Source organism: Emiliania huxleyi, assembly GCF_000372725.1.
Source record: "Emiliania huxleyi CCMP1516 unplaced genomic scaffold EMIHUscaffold_258, whole genome shotgun sequence".
Lineage (NCBI taxonomy): Eukaryota > Haptophyta > Isochrysidales > Noelaerhabdaceae > Emiliania > Emiliania huxleyi.
In genome coordinates this window covers 126,802-144,356 of record NW_005200104.1, presented here as the reverse complement: position 1 = coordinate 144,356, position 17,555 = coordinate 126,802, and the positions used below count along the sequence as shown (strand labels likewise).

Here is a 17,555-nt window from a genome sequence, read left to right as displayed (position 1 = left end):
ATCCGAAAAATGGGGAGAGAGTTCCTTGTAGCGGCGTCGATATACGAAGTGGGGATAAAGATCATGTTTGGGCTTTTGGATGCATTTAACCATGGAGTTCAAAGTGTTGGTCGGGCAGGTGCTTGGTTAGGTCAACAAGAAGGTGATAGGTAAGTGGTTGTAGATATATGTCTTATTGATCAGGTTGAGTATGGAGCAATGTAAGGGGATGCAGTGTGTAGTAGCGGTGGGAGGAGATAAGATGAGAGGTGAAGAGGAGAGGAGAGGAGAGGAGAGGAGAGGAGAGGAGAGGAGAGGAGAGGAGAGGAGAGGAGAGGAGAGGAGCGGAGAGAGATCTTCACCTCGCCGAGCCGCGAGGAGCGGATCGCGTGCGCGTCGTCCGACAGGACCGCGACGAAGGGCTGCTTGTCGGCCGGCGCGTACGCGCGCAGCACGGGCAGCACAAGCTCCGCCACCGATGGCTGCGGGTCGTACCAGAACCACAGAAAGATGATGACGATGTTGAAGTGTCCCTTGGAGACGAGCTGCGCGAAGCGCGTCGCGTTGGTCCACTCGTACAGCCCGGGCGGGTCGCGCAGCCCCTTGCGCAGCTGGTCCTCCTCGAACCCGTCGATGTGCAGGATGGACGCGAGCTGCTTCGACTTTGGCTGCCGCAGCTTTGCGGGCGTCGAACCGCGAAAGAGCATCGACACCTCCTGGTTGAGGTAGACGAGGTCCTTGACGAAGCGGAGCAGCCGCACGTCGCAGCCCATCGACTGCAGGTGCTGCTCGTGCACGATGAGGATGCGGTGCCGCGGAAACTCGCCCGAGGCCTCGCCGCAGTCCTTGCCGGACGGTGGCGCCTGACTCGCCGACGCATTCGCCGTCGGCGGGTCCACCCGCCGCATCCCCGCCCGTCGCAGCACCTGCTCCGCGGACGGAAACGCGGCTCCGGGCGGCGGCACGGCACCGGCGACGCTCTCAGGCACAGACACCACGCCGCCACTGCTGGCGAGCGGCTGGGTGATCACCCACGTGCTCCGCCGGGCGTAGAGAGCGCCCTGCAGCAGCACCAGCACTAGGATGACGGCACAGACGGCCACCTGTGGCAGCGGAGGCGCCATCGCGCCTCTGTGGCACTAGACCGGGTCTGGTCGCACAGGAGGGACGCATGGCCGGTGTCGCCTCGGCGGGCGGCGGTTTCGAGAAATCGAGCTGGCTCCTCTCTCCCTCCCTTGAGTCGCTGTCTCGACTACGGCGGGCACGTCTCGAGATCATGGTGCGCGCGCTCGCCCCACCCGTGCCCACGGCGGCCTGCGCGCGCGCGCGCGCGGTAGTAGGAGTAGGCTGCGGGTCGTACCGAACCGGTGGGTCACCACCGGTCTCTGGTCCCCGGGAGCAACGAACCGAGCAGCCACACAATGAGCGCCAAACAGCAACACATTCAGCGACCAGGGGAGCACCAGCCGAGGTGCTGCCCGCCGAGGCCCGAGCACGCGAGGAAGCGCGAGACGGGGCGGCGTGGGGGCCGCCCGGCGAGCAAAAACACGGGCGCCGCCCGCGGCTCGCGCGGCAAGAAGGCGAGAGGGCGAGAGGGCGCAGAAGGCGCAGAAGGCCCAGGAGGCCCCCCCCTCCCCCCCGGGGCCTCGAACCAGGGACCAGCCGACGCGTAACGGGGAAGCGAAAGCACGCGACACGACGGAGGTCGAACTCCGCAGCGACGGAGACTCACCGCCCCATATAGCGTGGAATTTATTTAATATTATGCGCAGTGGAGATAGTAGCGACACGACTGACGACCCAAGGCATCCCTGCCGGCAGGAGATGCAGCCGACGAGCCAAGAAGATTACCGGGCCTTCTACGAAGACATCTACAAGGACTCTGAGATCGCGTCGCTAGTCAAGGAGGGCATCACACACGAGAACCGCGTTTTCTTTTTTACGGCGAACGCAGGATCCAAGCACCAGTCGCTCGCAGGGCGGCCCGACTTAGAGCAGTACGCGGTCAACCGCGAGATCGCGGCGCAGCACGTGCTCGGCGCGGCCGCGACGGGAGGCAGCGGCGGCGACTTCATTGCCACCCACTGCGAGCTCGGAACCGGCATCACAGCCGTCATCACCACCGAGATCGAGCGCGCCGGCCTCGAGGCGTTTGTCGGCTTCGCTGCGTACCTCTCGCCCTCGACCTACGCTGCGCTGCCCGAAGCCATCAAGACGGGGTGGGGCGGCTGCACCGTTAAGTTCACGCCGCCACAGGTCGACGTGGGGGGGGGGGCCCTCGCCCAGCCGCCGGAACTAGAGTTCACGGTGTGCACGATCAAGAACATCGAGTCGACGCCGCTGTGGAGGGGCGGCGACGAGGTGGGGCGCGGCCACAACGCGTGGCGACTCGTCAGGCACGTACAGACGACCGCCAGGGCAAAAAAAGAAAAACGCGAAAGTCCAGAAAAGAATTCTGCAAATAGGGACGAGGATGGCGCGGCCGTCGTCGCGCAGAGCTTCCTTTACCAGTGCGAGTCGACCTTTACGACCGAGGCGCTCAAGAAGGCGCTGACCAAGGGGTTCGCCATGGCGAACAACGGCCTGCCCGGCGTGGCTACGCTGAACGAGGAGGACATCGGCATCTCGATCACCGCCAAGCCAGGCTCGACTGTCCGGATGGTCGCCCTGACCATCAAGGCGGGAGTCGAGCGAGCGCGATGGATGGCGGAGGTCACCATCCCCGAGGGCTTCGGACCCGACGGGAAAATGCGGGTCTCGCGCAGCATCCCGATCTATGCGGACCCGATGCCGCGCTACGGCGGCGCCAAGATGCACTGGCACGCAATAGAGAGAGCGATCGAGGAGGTAGTGTGCCCCAACCCCAGACTCACAAGGACCAAACCCGCGCCGCCACAGCTGCAACGAGGGCGGCGTCAAGACCTTCCGATGCGACCACGCCTTCGATCGCGAGCGCTGCCTACGCCAGAACGGCGGCCGCAAGTCAAGCCGGTCGCTGGGGGGCGGAGGGGGCGGGCGCTCGCAGGCGCAGATGCCGCCGCTGCCGCAGCAGACGTGGACGCAGGGGCAGGCGCAGAGGCTGCCGCCGCCGCGGGCGTGGATGCAGCAGGGGCAGGCGCTGCCGCAGCAGCAGCAGATGCCACTGCTGCAGCCGCCGCCGCCGCCGCCGCGGGGGATGCAGCAGCCGCAGCAGTGGGAGCAGCACCCGTGGGGGCAGCCACAGACGATGCCGCCGATGCCGTCGATGACGATGCAGCCGCCGCCGGCGGCGTGGACGCCGCTGCCGCCGCAGCCGCCGCCGCAGGCCCACCCGCAGTGGGGGAACCCGCCGCCGCAGGAGACCCGCGGACATGGGGACCTGCGCGCGTTCGCCGGTGCGGGCTTCACGGGGTTCGGCCCCCCGCTCGATCCGGATCTGTCGTCGCGGGTCCTCGTCTGCGACGCGAACGCGCCGACGCGCGAGGCGGCCGAGCTGGACAAGAGCGACCAGATCCTCTGCACGCGGGACGCGTCCCACGGCTGGGTCGAGGTCAGCAACCCGGTGCGGGTGCGGGAGGTCGTGAGGAGCGGGGAGGCGCGCGACAACATGGAGGGCCGCGCCGTGTCGTGCGAATACCTCGAGGCTCACATCCAGCACATCGAGCGGGGCGGGCAAACCGAAGGCTCGCCCCTCGAGCAAGCGTTCGAAAAGGGCCTCATCCTCCACCACGACTGGCACGACGAGCGGCGGGCGCCCGAACGGACTCTCGAGGCCATCAACTACATCGCCACGAAGGTCGTGGAGGGCCGGACCGTAGCGCTCGGGTGCACCTGCCCTATGGACGGGGGGGCCTGCCACCGCAACGTCATCCGTCGCGCCGTCCTGCGGGCGGCCATGCGCAAGAAGCAGGAGCTGGACTCACGCCGGCGCGATCGCGACCAGCGGTCGCGCTCCCGCTCGCGATCGCCGCCGCAATTTGGCGGGCGCCGCTCGTTCGCGCCGTCACGCTTCGGCGGGCGCCCAAGCTACGGCTAGCCGCGCTGTGGCCACGACCCCCACCCTCGAGCCAAGACGCGCGTAGTAGGGACCCGAGTAGGGACCCGAACAGCGCGACAGTAGGGGGGGGCAGGGGAGAGATCAGAGAGAAGGGAGGGGGCCAGGGAGAAGAAAAGGGGGAGGAGCCGAAAAAAAGGAGCCTAAACCCAACTGCGCACAAAGACACGTACACATACACATGGAGCATAACGACGAGAGATTGGAACGCACTGATGAAAGCGATGCACGGAAATGGGCCACACCGCATAGAGTGGGGAAGGCAATCGAGCCCCACGAACGCACCGGCCACGAGACACAACAATACACGTGCGTGGATGGGAGGTGATGCCAAGCCCAGACGAGGAGCGCTGACAAGCCATCGAAAGGCCCCGCCACGGGGGGGTCCCGGCCGACGTCATGGGTCGTCCGGACGCGGCCCTCTGTACACGGAAACAGCTTACCGCAGACATTGCCGAACTCAAAACTCTGCTTACCAAAAGGCAGATACGAGCTCAACTCAGTGAGATCTAGCAGCGGCACATACCCTCAGTATCCAGAATAGTTAAGTCTGAAAAAGTCGGTCCGACCGCGCAGAGCGGTCTGGCTGTCTGCAGAGGCCAGAGCTTCCGTTTGGGCCCTGAGAAATGTCGGAGGCATGTCGGCCCATGTTCGCGATTTTGATGGCGTTGCCCTCATTGCACGTGAAACAGACCGCGCCGGCCACGCACCCTTGTTCCCGGAGGCCAACTCGAACAGGTTTGAGCACAAAGGCCGCCTTCCATGCTCGATATGCAGCAGGAGCTTAGTTGACCCTGCTCGAAGGCCGCCCTGCTCTAAGGCTGCCCTGCTCTCGGCATTGTGTTGTTGACTGATAGCACTGTCTGATCCAACCAGAAAGAGCCGTCGAAGAGCCGTCGAGCTACATGAGACCCAAGCAAGTCGTCGTGATGTACCAGAAAACGAAACTAGCGCCAAAATTGAGATCTCAGGATCGACATTAATTTCTCGCGCCTACTTTCGCTGCTTGAGACTCGCCAAATAGATCCTGCGTCTATGACCGTGTGCAACGTCAAGTCGTGAACCGCGACAAGACCATCGCGCCAAGCGCGACTCTGTTGCTTTATGCGGCAGCATTCACCGTGACTCTTGCCGTGGATGGTGAGTGACCGCGGTTGCTTACGCAATACTACGCCGTGAGCTGAGCTTCGCCAGCCGCTTCTCTTCCTTCCCTTGCCTTCTCTTGCCGTCCGTTCTCTGTGCGCATTCCTCTGCATGCGGCATCACACGCGTCTTCTGCCGGGCGCGCATCTGAACTCGTACCAGGCAGGCCATCGCTTTGCTGAAAGATCAGGCGCCTGAATGGCGACAGTGAGCGTCTCCTACTTATGGATTGCGCTCGAGGTCCGAGGAGCGCAAGAGCGCGCCGCAGGCGAAGCGATTTTTTTGGCGGCAGGCTTCCAGTTTATCTTGTGATCACGCTCGAGCCTGTGAATAGGCCCCGGAGGCCTCAACCCCCAACTAAAGGGTTGAGGGGGGGTCTCAACCGTCAACCAGATGGTTGAGGGGGGGCACAGAAGAAAGAAAGAAAGAAAACAGACAACCCAAGGGAGGGATGGGAGGACGGCACGCCGCCACCACACAGGGATTTTAAGCATTAAGGAGAGGTGTGTGATGCGCTAGCCGTCGCCCACCCTAGGGAATCTGCCTCTTCCTATCTCTCTTCGCAGTCTCTCGCCGCTTCTCGCTGCAACCTTCATGCCACCTCGCGGTCGTCCCACTCTCGAGGGGGGGCAGAAAGAAAGAAAGAAAACAGACAACCCAAGGGAGGGATGCGGATGGGAGGACGGCACGCCGCCACCACACAGGGATTTTAAGCATTAAGGAGAGGTGTGTGATGCGCTAGCCGTCGCCCACCCTAGGGAATCTGCCTCTTCCTATCTCTCTTCGCAGTCTCTCGCCGCTTCTCGCTGCAACCTTCATGCCACCTCGCGGTCGTCCCACTCTCGAGGGGGGGCAGAAAGAAAGAAAGAAAACAGACAACCCAAGGGAGGGATGCGGATGGGAGGACGGCACGCCGCCACCACACAGGGATTTTAAGGAGAGGGGTGTGATGCGCTAGCCGTCGCCCACCCTAGGGAGTCTGCCTCTTCCTATCTCTTTTCGCAGTCTCTCGCCGAGGGGGGGGCTCAACCCTCACCGTAGCATTTTTGTTGTTTCGACTTCGTCCGCGCGGCACGTAGGCCCCGACTAGGCCTCGTCGTGTGGGCCTCCGGCTGCGATGCCGCGCGAGATCGTCACCATCCAGCTCGGTCCGCAGGCCTCGTGGGTGGGAGCGCACTTTTGGAACTTCCAGGACGACTCGCTGCACCCAGAGATGGCCGCCGACGGCTCGCCTGACCCCGACGCCGCCGACCCGGCGGTGCTCTACCGCTCCGGCGGCGGCGAGCGGCAGAGCACGCGCACGCCGCGGCTGGTGGTGTGCGACCGATCCGACGGCTTCGGTTCGCTGGGTGCGCAGGGCCGGCGCGTGCCGACGGCGGGCTCTTCCTGTAGCGGCGGGCAGGGAGGCGAGCCGCCACCGGTCGACCCGCTCGCATGGGGCGGCGGCGTGACGACGGTGACGATGGAGGCGGTGGAGCCGTCGCCCTTTGTGCGCACCCTCTACGCCGGGGCCGGCCGCGCTGACGAGGACGAGGGCGAGGAGGGCGAGGAGGGCGACGAGGGCGACGAGGGCGAGGAGGGCGAGATGGAGCGGCGGAGGAGCCCTCGACCGACGGCCACACCAGCGGTCGAGGTGGAGGAGGGAGGGAGCGCGCCGAGCGCGGCGGCCTTTGATTTCGAGGCGACCGCCGCGTACTGGTCCGACTACCTCCAGGCGCAGCTTCACTCCCGCTCGGTGGCGCCGCTGCGGCCGCACAGCCACAACTTTTCGCAGCTCGAGCTCTGGTCCGAGGGCGAGTCGCTGATGAGGCGCGAGGAGGCGGCGCTCGACGGCGACTCGCCCGCCCTGCTCGAGCGGACGCGCCGCTTCCTCGAGGAGTGCGACAAGCCGCAGGGCTTCCTCCTCCTCGCCGACGTCGACGGCGCTCCTCGAGTGCCGCAACTCAGCCCGCCCGCGCTCGAGGCTCACGCAGGCCCGCCTCCGCGTCGCAGGCGCCTTCGGCGGCCTCGGCTCCGCCCTGCTCACGCGGATCCGAGACGAGATGAGCGCCGCGCCTTGCCTCGCCCTCGGCCTCGGCACGTGCCCCGCGCCGCAGCCGCACCCGCAGCCGCACACGGCCTGCGTCGCCGCGCTGAACGACGCCCTCGCCCTCACCGCCTTCGGCGAGCTGCGCAGCTGCTACGTGCCTCTCGTGGGGCACGCCTCCGCGGCCGACCCGCCGCGGCCGCCGCTCGTCCGCCCCGCCTCTCCGAGCGCCGCCCGCCCGTGCCGCTACACCACCTCCGCCCTGCCCGCCGCGTGGCTCGACGTCGCGAGCCTGCCGCTCCGCACGCGCGGAGAGAGCCGGGGCGGCCTCACGCGGCTGCTGGGAGGGCTGCAGGTCGCGCCGCGCTTCCACCTCGGGTCTCCCGTCCTCGGGCTGCCCCTCCCTCCCCCGACCCTCGGCGAGGTAGAGCCGACTGGCCGGAGGGCGTGGTCACTGCCTTCGGGCGGAGTCTTCTCGCCCACGGCTCTCCTCTGCCCGCTCGCGCCGTGGCAGCTGCCGCCGCTCCGCGCGATCGCCTTCTCGCAGAGCGTCAGCTGCCTCGGCTTCCCGCCGCAGCCCCTCGCCGCCGTGAGCGTCATCCCGCCCCTGCTGCCCTGCCGCTCGAGCATGAACGTGTCGATCTTCACGCGCACCGCGCCGCTCTCGCTGCCGCTGCCCTTCCCGCAGTTCTTCACGCCCGATCTCGGCTCGGCTGGCGAGCTGCTGCCGCCCGCGCTCGACCGCGCACCGCGCCGCTTCGCGCCGCGCCGCGAGGGGGAAGAGGTCTTCTCGCTCCCGGCGACGGCCGCGCTCCAGTCGAGCCCTGCGATTGGGCCGCTGGTGCAGCGGGTGGCGGAGGAGTGGGCGGCGCAGCGCCGCGCCGCCGAGCATCGCCTCGCGGCCGAGTGGGGCGCCGACGAGCTCGCGGAGGTCACCGAGGACCTACTGGCTCTGCGCGACGCCTACGCCACGGGCGACGCCGACGGCTCCGAGTCGAACGGCAGCGAAGATTGAACACCGTGAAACACATGCACCGCTGAGACTCGTTTTTCATGTTGAGCTCAGTGCCTTACAAATTCATGACTTCAATCGTGGCGCGTGAATGGGTATACGGTACGTCGATAAATACATCGCTCTGACGAGGCCTAGGACGAGGCGCCGCGCCAGGGCGCGAACAATACTCAATAGACAAGAACCCGCCGCCTCTCACACGAACGTCGCACCATAACGCTCCTCATAGTTCCGCCTCGGCGGAGGGGCAGGGAGCGGGGCGGGCGTTGATCCCACCGCAGGCTCGAGCCTGTCGAGGTATTCGAGCCACACCGGCGCTAGCCCAGCCTCGGCGGCGCCGTCGCGCAGCAGCGAGAGGTACCGCGCAGACGGTCGAGGCTCGTCTGTCCCGCCTCCCCGCCGCGGCAGTCCAGGCGCAGCCTGCAGCGAGACAGCCTCGACGCGGCGGCCGTCGTAGCACTCGACTGTGAGAAAGGCGGGCACGTAGGCAACCGGCACCGCTTCTGAGGCGCACAGCCGCAGCCAGTCCAGCGGGGAGATCGTGTAAAGGACCCCGTGGCACTCGGAGCCTGTGCGTGATGAGATGGCAGCGAAAGCCGGCTCGGCAAACCCGGCGCCAGGCACGTCGAAAGTGAGCGCGTGATCCAGGGCAACCGCTGGGCGTTTCGCGGAGGGCTTGATGCCGCGTCGGCCCTCGAAAACTCTGGAGGCCATGTTGGATCCGATGGCGAAATATTCGACGCATAGGCCGTCAGGCGCCGTGGCTGGTGGCGGTCGGGCGAGGCCGAGCGCAGCAACGAGGGCTGGGGTCATAGAAAACGTCACCGATGCTGCTTTCTCGGAACATTTCGAAAAAGAAGAAAGAAGGCCAAGGCTGGCTGGCGTGGGGCGGTTGAGCATTCCTCCGGGGGCCCCTCTGCGCCGGGGAGGCGTTGTTGGAAAAAGAAAAGAAAGAAAACAGACAACCCAAGGGCGTTGTTGGAGGCTAGGACGCAAGAGTCCGTCGCCTTTTTCAAACTCAATCTATCTCTCATGCTTCATGACACGACACACGGTGGTGGGAGCTGGTGGAGCTGTCAGCTGATCGATCCAAGCGGGTGGGGAGTGGGGGGCGTGGCTGGGCATGCAGGTCCGCCAGTCGGCCCGGCCTCTGACGTGGTGCTGCCGCTGCATTCGCTGAAGAAGAGAGGTGCAACTTGATTGGAGGCACTGGAGGCGGGGGTGGGGAAGGGAAGGTTGCAAGGGCTGTGGGCTGCAGAATTGGTGTCTGTGGCGTCCACGCAGGCTCTGCAGCGTGATGGCTGGCGGGACTGCGAGGCCGGCGGCAGCGGAAGGAGAGGCTGGGCACTTGAGGTGAGGTTACCGTTCTTCTTTGAGCACTTGAGCACTGGATAGGGTCGATTCCGCATGGTACGGGACCCCTCGATCGTTCTTCTGCTCAATTTCCGTGGGTTTTGCACGGTATTCGGATTTTCGCTATTTGGTCGTGTGGGTGTGATGCCGGGATTAGTCAATGGTACCGCGTCGCGGCGCCTTGCGGGCAGAGCCCTTAGCCACCCTTTTGTCTTGCGCGGTCAAAAGTAGGGAAAAGAAACAAACAACCGTAAGAGAAACAAACACTTGTGAAAACCGTCACACACAAACAAAAAAACACGCAAGCTCGAGCAAGCAAATTCGTATCACTTCTTCTTCTCTTCTCTCTATATATATATATAACACGACACACACACACACACAACCTCACACTTAACCGTTGGGTTTCTAGGACTTCCGACTCGTCGTCATTCACCGGAGTGGGGAGTAGGCGTTGTCGGACTCGGTGCCAGCGGAATACCTCAGGCCCCGGGGCTGCTGCGCGGAAGCCACGCGCTCGTCAGATCGGAGGGAGTGCTCATCGACGATGAGATTACAAAGAGTCGAGCAGGTCCAGTGTCGTCGCCGGCATCATCGCCCGCCAACGAGAGGCTCCAAGCCCCCTCTTTCTTGTCGGCGATTAGCACCTCCCTGGCGTGCAGCGTCGTGGGGGTCAGCATGCTGCCACCCTGGACACGTAGGCGAGGCCCCTCCAAATGCAAGACGACGCAATCTCGGCCCAGGCCCGGCGACCAGCCGCCGATGCCCTCGCCCGCCACCGCGCGAATCACGACGTGCTCGAAGCACAAGTCTCCGTCACCTTGAGGCGAGCTGACGCAGGGCTTGTCTGCAGCTCGATGCACAAACGACTCGAGCTGCGCTTGCGACACATCGTGCACCTCCCGCTCCTCCTGCTCGGGAGGAGCCGTGCCGGCGTCGTACAAGATGCCCATGTCGGTGCACAGAACGCCCTTCTCACGAGCAGCGTCAACAACATCGGTTGCCCACTGCACCCACGGTGCTCCGATAGTGCCACACAGAATCATGGCACAATCGTTCGAGTTCATCTCGACGCAGGTGTGATCTGGTCCTTGCTCGCGATGCATACAAACGATCGGTTGAGGTCGGGCGGGACCAGGATGAAGTCGTCCTTCGAAAGGTGAACCTTTGACCTACCCTGATTCCCGGCGCGAATCTCAAAGTCGCCGCTGTACGCCATGAACCACTCGAGTCCTTTGTGGCTGTGGAGCGCGTTGGCGTTCCCGAGGGGCACGTCGTTGAAGTTCAAGTTGAAGCCAAAGTAGTGCCGGGACGAGGGCCTGTTGTTGGTCTTGCTGTTGCCTACCAAGAGGCCCATGATTGAGCGGCACGTCCGGTTGTGCATTCCGAGAGCGAGGGTGTCCAGCAGGCAACCTTTGCCCAGCACACCGAGCGGCGGGGCGGCGGAGGTGGAACCCTCGGATGGCCTGAAGACGGCGAACTTCTCCATCGGCGAGCCGCCGCGGGTTGCACGCAAACCCCGTCGTATAGTGCACAGGGGCCGGAATAGCCCACAATCAAGGAGACCCTCCGCTGATTTGATCCGCGTAAAAAGTGAAAGTACATTCCCGACGAAGAGGACTCTCTGCATTCTTCTGCATTTTTCGAAGGCGACTCTATGAATGCTTGTCTAGAGCACCTCAGGAGCCGGATCGCCGCATAAGGCGCTGTTAGGAGGCAGGCTCATTGCCAGGTAAGCACCCTCCTCTGATTGCCATGTCGGTCGCATTCCGCTGGGAGGTGAACCACCGCGGAAATTGGCGCGCGTACCAGCGAAAGATGGAGCCACCACGAAGGTCGCCGTCGAGACCGTTGCGCCGGCTCCGCCGGCGCTTCCGCCACGCGGTGCTGCTGACGTTGGGCGGCGGGGAGCGCAGCAGTTGGCTCTCGATCAAGTGTGTGTCGAGGTGGCGCACCGTCTCGTTGAGAATCCCGCAAGCCGGTGAGGACGGCAGCCGTTCCGCCAGGAGGCGGCACCTGGGGTTGATTCAAGGACTCGGGCTCGAGGGAGGGCGTCGGTCTAGCTTGGCGCTGTACAAACGTCCACCGGTCCACTCATGGCTACCTCTGAACATCCTCTACCCGTTCGCGCCAGACATTCTCGATCCCGCGCGCTGTCCGCGCGAGGAGCGCGTCGGGCTGCCGCGAGAGGACAATGTGGTGCACGGCATGCCACGCATCGCGGCGAAACAGGGGTGTCATCATCTCCACCACCTGCGAAGACAACGCGCCACAGCCAGGAGGGAGCGGCGTGCTTGCGCGCATTGCAAACCAATCCGAGGTGCGTGCTTCCCCTTCTGCGTTGACACGAGGCTGTGCGAGAGAGACCTGCACGGTTGTAGCAGACGGATCGCATAAACGCGAGCCGGTGGTCAGCTTCCGGGCGGGGCTGACGCTCAAATATTCAGTGGGCCATGTGTCATGCGTGAAGGAGACGGAACTCCAATGACTGCACCTCTGCACGACGCATAGCCTCGAGCGCGCGGTCGAGCCGCAGCGTGGCGGCGTCTACGTCGGCATCCATCAGCCAGAGAAAGTCTTCCCTCCATGCCCCCGCGCTCAGCGCCTGCTTCCAGAACAGTCCCTTCATGCCCGGCCAGCGGCTCGTGGCCACACGGCGGCATGGGCGAAGTGCGACGCAATTCTTCACGGCAGACTCGTCCTCGGGGCCGCCAGAGAAGCAGTTGATGTACACGCTCACCTGGGAACGATACCTTGCGCACACCGCACCCAGAGACTCGGTCACTGCTCCCGCAGAGCCGTTCAGGCAGCTCGCCGGGACAGCAATGAGGACAGTCGCGTTCGCTTGGCTTTTCCCGCCCTCGCTGACGCGTGTTGTGGTCCATGTGAGAGTCGGTGCTTCGCCGCGCATGCACGGGGTCGTTAATTGACGCCGAGCGAGAGTTGCGTGACGCCAAGTTCTGTTTAGCGGAAAGCCAACTTAAAATAACGCATAAGCCCGCAGCGGAGCTGGGAAGAGGACCGCCGCAAGCGGCGTGGCGTGGGTCGGTTGTGCATCCCTCCGGGGGCCCCTCTGCGCCGGGGAGGCGTTGTTGGAGGCTAGGACGCAAGCGTCCGTCGCCCTTTTCAAACTCGGGGCCCACTCCGCTACGCTCCGACCCGAATTTGGAGGGCCCGAAAAGTTTAAGGTGTTGCTGCGCAAAAGGGTGGGGAGCCGCGGCGGCGCCGCAGGCGCGGGCGCGCAGTGGAAGCACGCTAGCCATACACATTCACGCAGAGAAGCTGACGGTCGGGGTCGTGACGGCTCGAGGGTGCGCACACTAGCGGCCGGACGCCTCACCCGCGGACGCCTCACCCGCACGCGCACCCTCCAACATCGCCCTGCCGAGCCCAACGCCCTGCCGTCAATCTCGACGAGCGCCGCACACCTGCGCGGACAGTGGGCAGACGTTGCCGCCTTGTACGCAGCATCTTGGCTTGGCCCCCGAGCAGGGAGCCGGGGAGGCGGTCGACGACGCGCAGCATGGCGGTGAGCGCAGCCTGACGACGCGTCTTGATGGACGGATCCTTCTGCCGGCTGACCAATTCCGCCCACCTCTTGACCGGCGGCTTCGTCACCAACATGCGCTCGAGACGCGGAGCAGCCTCGATGCGATCCAGTTCGGTAGCTATCTTGTCGCGCAGCGCATCGTCAAAAGGCAGGTTGTTACAGGCGTCGCGCGCGTCCCCGAGGTCACGCAGGAGGCTCTCCATATGTGTTGCAATAGCCCCCGGCTGTGGTTGCTGCAGTGCTCCCGTAAAACGAGCGATGTCTTGGCACCAGCTGAAGGCTTGCACGGCCCACATCACATGGTTTCTGCACGGTATTCGGATTTTGCTATTTGTTCGTGTGGGGGCAGATTTGTCAATGGTACCGCGTCTGCGACGTGGGCGCCTTGCGGGCAGAGCCCTTAGCCACCCTTTATATCTTGCGCGGTCAAAACAATCCCAGCGACGGCGAGCACCACACTCCTCTCTCTCCTTCAAATCCCTGTGTGGTGGCGGCGTGCCGTCCTCCCATCCCTCCCTTGGCGCTTGGGTTGTCTGTTTTCTTTCTTTTTGTCTAACGTACGATCAAAATAGCGGAAACAATGCCGGTGCGACTGTGAAGATAGTTAGTCAGTGTATGTAGCTCTTACGTACATTCCCGGAGGAGGACTGCTGATAGGGTTTGCGATGAGGAGCGACCCGATGGGTTTCTCGGAGGTTAGTGCACCACTAACCGCCGAAGCGCAAGCGCTGGGAGCAAGAACACTACGACCTGGGTCGGGCTCATACTAGCACCCCACCTCGCGGCGGGGCACCCGGCGGCTCGGGTCACTTCTCATCGCAAACTCGGTCGAGCAGGAGGTAAGGTGTGTGCGTGTGGGAGGCGGCGCGGCACTGTGGGAGCGGCGGTACGGCGGCACGGCGGTAACGCACGGCAGGAGGGACGGCGAATAAATGGCAAGGGCGGCGCGGCGCGGATGGAAGGAGCGGCACGGTAAGGAACGGCGGCACGGCGGCAGACCACGGCAGCGAATCCCTACAGATAGAGACCGGACGCACGTGTTGTCGACACGTGTTGGGGGTTGATAACAACCGCACGCACTCCATCCACAAGTGCTCCAAGTGCATGCATGCAGCCAACCATCTTGGAGCACTTGGAGTGCAGCGTCATTAACCTCAAAACACTTAACCTCACATCCAGGGCCGGGGAGCTAAGAAGCGCACCCAGCGGCGGGTTGCGGGCTAGAGAGCCCTAGCCCTGGGGGGTGCGCGTTCGCAGGGAACCATCCATCGCTCGGCCTTCCTTTACTTACTCGATCGATGAGCTGGGTGGGTCCTCCGTCAGTCATGCCACTCCCTCTATATCTAGCAACTTCATTAATCGTTGGCTGCTTCTATCTCTAGTCCACTCGGGGTGCGCAGCAATAAGACCGAACGAACCAACCTAGATAGCTAGATTTTATGCACGAATGAGCGAGAGAGAGACAAAGAAAACTTAGGGAGTGTTTGCAGTTTGGTCATGCGTGAGTGAAACCTAACGTGCAAGGCGAAAATGGGAATTTTCTCTGTTGGTCCGCGCCGAGATCTTTTGTACCCGGGTAACGCGCTCGCTCGCGCCCGCCGTTATTTGGGACCGGCCGATCCCAAGTTTGCTGGTTGGTGACGTCTCGTGTCAGTGTGTGTCGCGAGCCATTCTGCCCTCATCCCCCGTCAGCATCTCTCCAGGCCAGAGGTGCCCAGCCGGGACAATCACCCCAACGGTGGTCTGGTGCCGCTGGTATGCCGGTCAACTCGGCCTATTTTTTCTCGACAAGAATAGCTTCCATCCGGAGGCTGTGTCAGCCGCGTGTGTCCATCGTCTGGTGACCAACCACAATTTTGTGGCGTTTTCTGAGGGGAGCGATCGTCACGAAGTGACAACGAGCCATTCCTACTCCGATGGCCGTTGCCCTGACTACAGGTCCTGCGTGAGCTGCCTGCCACGCGTTCTGGAGTGCTACTGCATTCATGATTCAGTCGCACTCTGGAATGTGACTGTGGCCGAGGTCCCAAAATTTGAGCTACAGGTTGGAGAGTGCATCGCAGCCAGCATGACGTTAGAAGTTACGCCCTGCTTGGATCTGATGGGACGTGAGTGCCTTCACCTGCGAGGCGCAGAGGAGCCCTGGCTGTCGATTCCGTGGTTTTTTGCCCACGTCCGGGCTACGTGCAATGCGCAGCCCCTCGCTCACGAATCATCCGCTCCTACAAGATGCTTTGACACGGACTGGCTCTACGGCGGCGGCAGTGTGGCAATGCAAGACGCATCCCTGCCGACCATTTCGCAATACTTCAGCATACACGTCTCGGCCACAGGCTTCGCCTTCTCATCGAACTCATTCTACAACGAAAGCCTCCCTCATGCCAACGCGCCGTCAACCTCCAGGGACGATTGCTCGCGGCTCATTCCGCTCGCAAAGGGAGTCAACATGATTATCGACAGGGATGCTCGATACACAAAGGTCTTTGACTCGCCTACGACTGCGGTCATCATCCTCGAACCCCACGCTCGGGCAGCGCGTGCGGGCGTGCCGCCACCCGTCCCCGCGCTGCCGGCTGCACCGATCCCTGCAGCCCCACCTGCGCAGCCGTCTCTATGGACGCCACCAGCACCGCCCCTGTCTCTTCCGCCGCCAAAAGAGCCTGGCGGCAGTGGCAGCTCGGAAATGGATATCTGGGTGATCGTGGTGATCTCTCTCCTCGGGCTCTCTCTTCTATGCTGCTGCATTGTGCTGCTAGCCTTTCTGCGACGACGAAAACGCCGCAGGCGACAGGAACAAGTCGCATCCGACGATGGTCAGTCCCAGGAGGCCGGACCTCGTCCCTACTATTGAAAGTGTCAATGATGCGTCGACAGTAGAGCCGAGGGCCACCTCTCTAGCTAGCGCTCACGTGTGAGAGCTCAGAGAGGTGAGAGTCTATTGAGAGGGATAGCCGTGTAGAGTATCGTGCGTAGTCAGTTGAGGTTCAGGTTGAGCCGCGTACGGCTCTAGAGAAGCTCACGTATAAAGAGTACACAAAAGAGAGTCTGATAGAGAGCTAGATAGAGAGGGGTCGTGCAGGGTACAGCGCACAATATAACACGAGCGAGGACGTAAGTCGTAACACGGCTCCCCGTCCCGCGTCCGTCTTGCGTCTACTAGAGCGTAGAGGCTCTAGAGAGTGTGTAGCGTAGAAGGATAATGGACACAGAGGTGTGGAATTTCCTGGAAAATGTGTTGTTCTCAGATTAACACGAATGGACCCCTCAAAATAAAGGGGCCGGAATATGTGGACATATGTCACGACGTCTCTTACGTCTTACGTCAGTAGCGTCTTAAAGCCGTACCTGCTTGAGAACCACATCACAAGCGCGCCGCCTCGACACGTGCGCAGATCTCTCTCGTCTGCTGCTAGGGGTCCCCCGCGTCACAACCTCAATAGACCCTCCCATGCAGTAGATTTAGGCCCCACATGCCCCAGTCCAACAGAGTTCCAGCTCTCCAAAGACCCGCGTCTGCTACAGCGCGGCGGCGCGGTCAGCCGAGGGCGGCGAGATTCTGGTACGATGCGCTCATGCCGCCGCTGGCCACCGGCGCGGCCATCCGCCTCATACTGCTGGCGGCCGCCGGTTGCGAGCCCGGCGGGTGGTTGCCGTGCGTGCAGAGGAGCTCGAGCAGCTCGAGCACCTCGCCGTGGTCGTTGAGGTACGAGTTCGCCTCCGACGGCTTGCGCCCGACGGTGGAGGTGAGCAGCTGGCGCGCATGCTTGCCCAGCTTTTGGTGCAGGTGGCCGAACATGAGCTCGTCGGTCGAGTCGTCGCCGATGCAGAGCACAAAGTCGAGCGGCCGCGCGCCGCCGCCCTGGCAGAGGTCGACGAAGCGCTCCGCCATCACGCCCTTGTTGACGTCCTTCAGGCAAGCCTCGACGTACCCCTTGCCGGTCCGGACAACGACCGGGAAGGCGGAGAGGACATGCTGCAGCGCGAACTGCACCTCCTTGGCCTGCATCACCCCAAACTCGGGGTCCGAGTCCGCAAAGTTCCACGCCATCGACGAGCCCTTCGAGAGGACGTACGCGCCGTGCGTCACCGTGCAGTAGCGCTGCATGACCGACGCGGCGACGGAGCGCCTGCGCGAAGCGTGCCGCGGGCGCGTGAGGGGCGGCGCGGGTGCGGGTGCGGCTCTGAGCAGCGGCCGCGCGCCAGGAGGTGTCGACCCCGTGCACAAGCTGCTGCCACTGCCCGCCCTGCACGCGGTACGTGAAGCCGTGCTCGACGGCGAGCGAGAGGTTGGGGACGGACCCAAACGCGGCGAGCACCTGAGGCGACGGGGCGGCTGCAGCTCACGGCAAGGACACGCCCCTCGCGCCCCGGGGCCGAGGAATCGGCCGCCTTCTCCTTCCCGAGCCCGGAGAGGATCATGACGTGGTTCTTCGGGTCGGCGCAGAGCGTCTGCAGCGCG

General features: G+C 63.7%; 5 protein-coding genes across 5 annotated transcripts in view; 1 reads left to right on the top strand and 4 right to left on the bottom strand.

Moving 5' to 3' along the window:
• Window positions 1-179: 179 nt before the first annotated feature.
• Window positions 180-1,103, bottom strand: EMIHUDRAFT_115596 (hypothetical protein; the record flags this gene model as incomplete). Its single annotated transcript, XM_005777704.1, has 1 exon — window positions 180-1,103. The coding sequence occupies one exon, from the start codon at window positions 1,101-1,103 to the stop codon at window positions 180-182; it is 924 nt and encodes a 307-aa protein (XP_005777761.1).
• A 3,546-nt stretch (window positions 1,104-4,649) lies between these two features.
• EMIHUDRAFT_237873 (hypothetical protein) lies at window positions 4,650-8,196 on the top strand (the record flags this gene model as incomplete). Its single annotated transcript, XM_005777703.1, has 6 exons — window positions 4,650-4,661; window positions 6,246-6,644; window positions 6,789-7,088; window positions 7,129-7,536; window positions 7,606-7,815; window positions 7,999-8,196. 6 exons carry the CDS (start codon window positions 4,650-4,652, stop codon window positions 8,194-8,196), a joined length of 1,527 nt encoding a protein of 508 aa, XP_005777760.1.
• A 192-nt stretch (window positions 8,197-8,388) lies between these two features.
• EMIHUDRAFT_237872 (hypothetical protein) lies at window positions 8,389-9,006 on the bottom strand (the record flags this gene model as incomplete). The annotated part of the gene is made up of 1 exon (XM_005777702.1): window positions 8,389-9,006. One exon carries the CDS (start codon window positions 9,004-9,006, stop codon window positions 8,389-8,391), a length of 618 nt encoding a protein of 205 aa, XP_005777759.1.
• A 1,022-nt stretch (window positions 9,007-10,028) lies between these two features.
• EMIHUDRAFT_237871 (hypothetical protein) lies at window positions 10,029-11,035 on the bottom strand (the record flags this gene model as incomplete). Its single annotated transcript, XM_005777701.1, has 3 exons — window positions 10,029-10,197; window positions 10,300-10,613; window positions 10,682-11,035. 3 exons carry the CDS (start codon window positions 11,033-11,035, stop codon window positions 10,029-10,031), a joined length of 837 nt encoding a protein of 278 aa, XP_005777758.1.
• A 5,380-nt stretch (window positions 11,036-16,415) lies between these two features.
• The window catches only part of TPS2 (putative alpha,alpha-trehalose-phosphate synthase), a gene marked incomplete at its 5' end in the record, with an annotated part of 9,727 nt that continues 8,587 nt past the window's right edge, over window positions 16,416-17,555 (bottom strand). Inside the window, 3 exons of the mRNA XM_005777700.1 lie at window positions 16,416-17,223; window positions 17,297-17,412; window positions 17,486-17,551. Of these exons, the coding sequence (XP_005777757.1) occupies window positions 16,632-17,223; window positions 17,297-17,412; window positions 17,486-17,551 (774 nt within the window). The 3' untranslated portion in view covers window positions 16,416-16,631. The remainder of the gene's footprint in view (window positions 17,224-17,296; window positions 17,413-17,485; window positions 17,552-17,555) is intronic.